Consider the following 984-nt stretch of genomic DNA (forward strand, 5'->3'; position numbering starts at 1 on the left):
TCGCCGGCTTTGTGGACGATGGGGCCTCGCACGGCGTATTCTACCGCCTTCACTTGCGGGTTCATGGACTCCAGAGTCAGGATCTTCTCCCTGCTCGCCTTCTCGTTGATCTTCACGGCGGAGGCCTTGGCAGCGCTGCTCCATCTCGCCGTCCCCTCCCGCGGCAGCCGGGCTCCCCGCGGGGGCCGCCCCACCGCGCCGCGCAGCGCCTCCTCCCCGGCGCCCCGGCCCGCGGCGCGCCCCGCTGCCGACACGAAGCGGTGCATGGTCGGCCCGGGTGCTCTGCCCAGAGAAATGACACCGCCGCCGAGGATCGGTGTGTCCCGCAGTCAAAGCCCGCAGCTGTCGGGATGCGCGCGAGCGAGAGATGCGCTCAGGAGAAATGCCGAGCAGCGGGCGCTGTTACGCGCACATGCTCAATCCTTCCATGTCCAGATCCCGAAAACTTAACTGCGATCGATACAAGTGATCTCGCAGCGGTGCGGTACCGCGGGAGAAGCAATAAGTCCAACCATTGCATCAGGCGGCGCCGCACAGCCCCGTTCCCTCCGGCAGCGCCCGCATTCAGTGCCACGCCACAGCTCCGCCTGCAGCCATCCTTAGCCGAGCTGTGCCGTGCCGTGCCGAGCCGAGCCGAGTCGTGCCGTGCCGTGCCGTGCCGTGCCCGCCCGCGGCACGCCAAGGTGGGGATTGCAGCAGCAGGCTGGCGTCGCGCTGCCTGGCGGGTTTTGTAGTTCCTGCGGCCCTGGGCTGCGCCTGCCCACAGCATCAGGTGATGGGCAGGGAACTACCGCACCCACAGTGCCCCCGCCCGCCGCTCCGCATTGTCTGCCGCCGCGCACCGCGGCTGGGGATGCCGGGGGGAGCGGGAGGGGGCAGAGCCCGTGGGGGGGATCGGCGCAGCCCCGGCTCCTCGCGCGGACCCCGCCGTCTTTGTCTGCGGCCGATTTCCTGCTCGGTTCTGCGAGCCGCGCAGCGCGGCCC

The 984-nt window shown here is 70.3% G+C and overlaps 1 protein-coding gene across 1 annotated transcript in view; it reads right to left on the bottom strand.

The window, feature by feature from the left end:
• GPT2 (glutamic--pyruvic transaminase 2) overlaps nucleotides 1-778 on the bottom strand; it is a 26,482-nt gene extending 25,704 nt beyond the window's left edge. The window contains exon 1 of the mRNA XM_021408328.1: nucleotides 2-778. Within this exon, the coding sequence (XP_021264003.1) occupies nucleotides 2-266 (265 nt within the window). The 5' untranslated portion in view covers nucleotides 267-778. The remainder of the gene's footprint in view (nucleotide 1) is intronic.

This window comes from Numida meleagris, chromosome 10 (assembly GCF_002078875.1).
Source record: "Numida meleagris isolate 19003 breed g44 Domestic line chromosome 10, NumMel1.0, whole genome shotgun sequence".
In the NCBI taxonomy this organism is placed as follows: Eukaryota; Metazoa; Chordata; class Aves; order Galliformes; family Numididae; genus Numida; species Numida meleagris.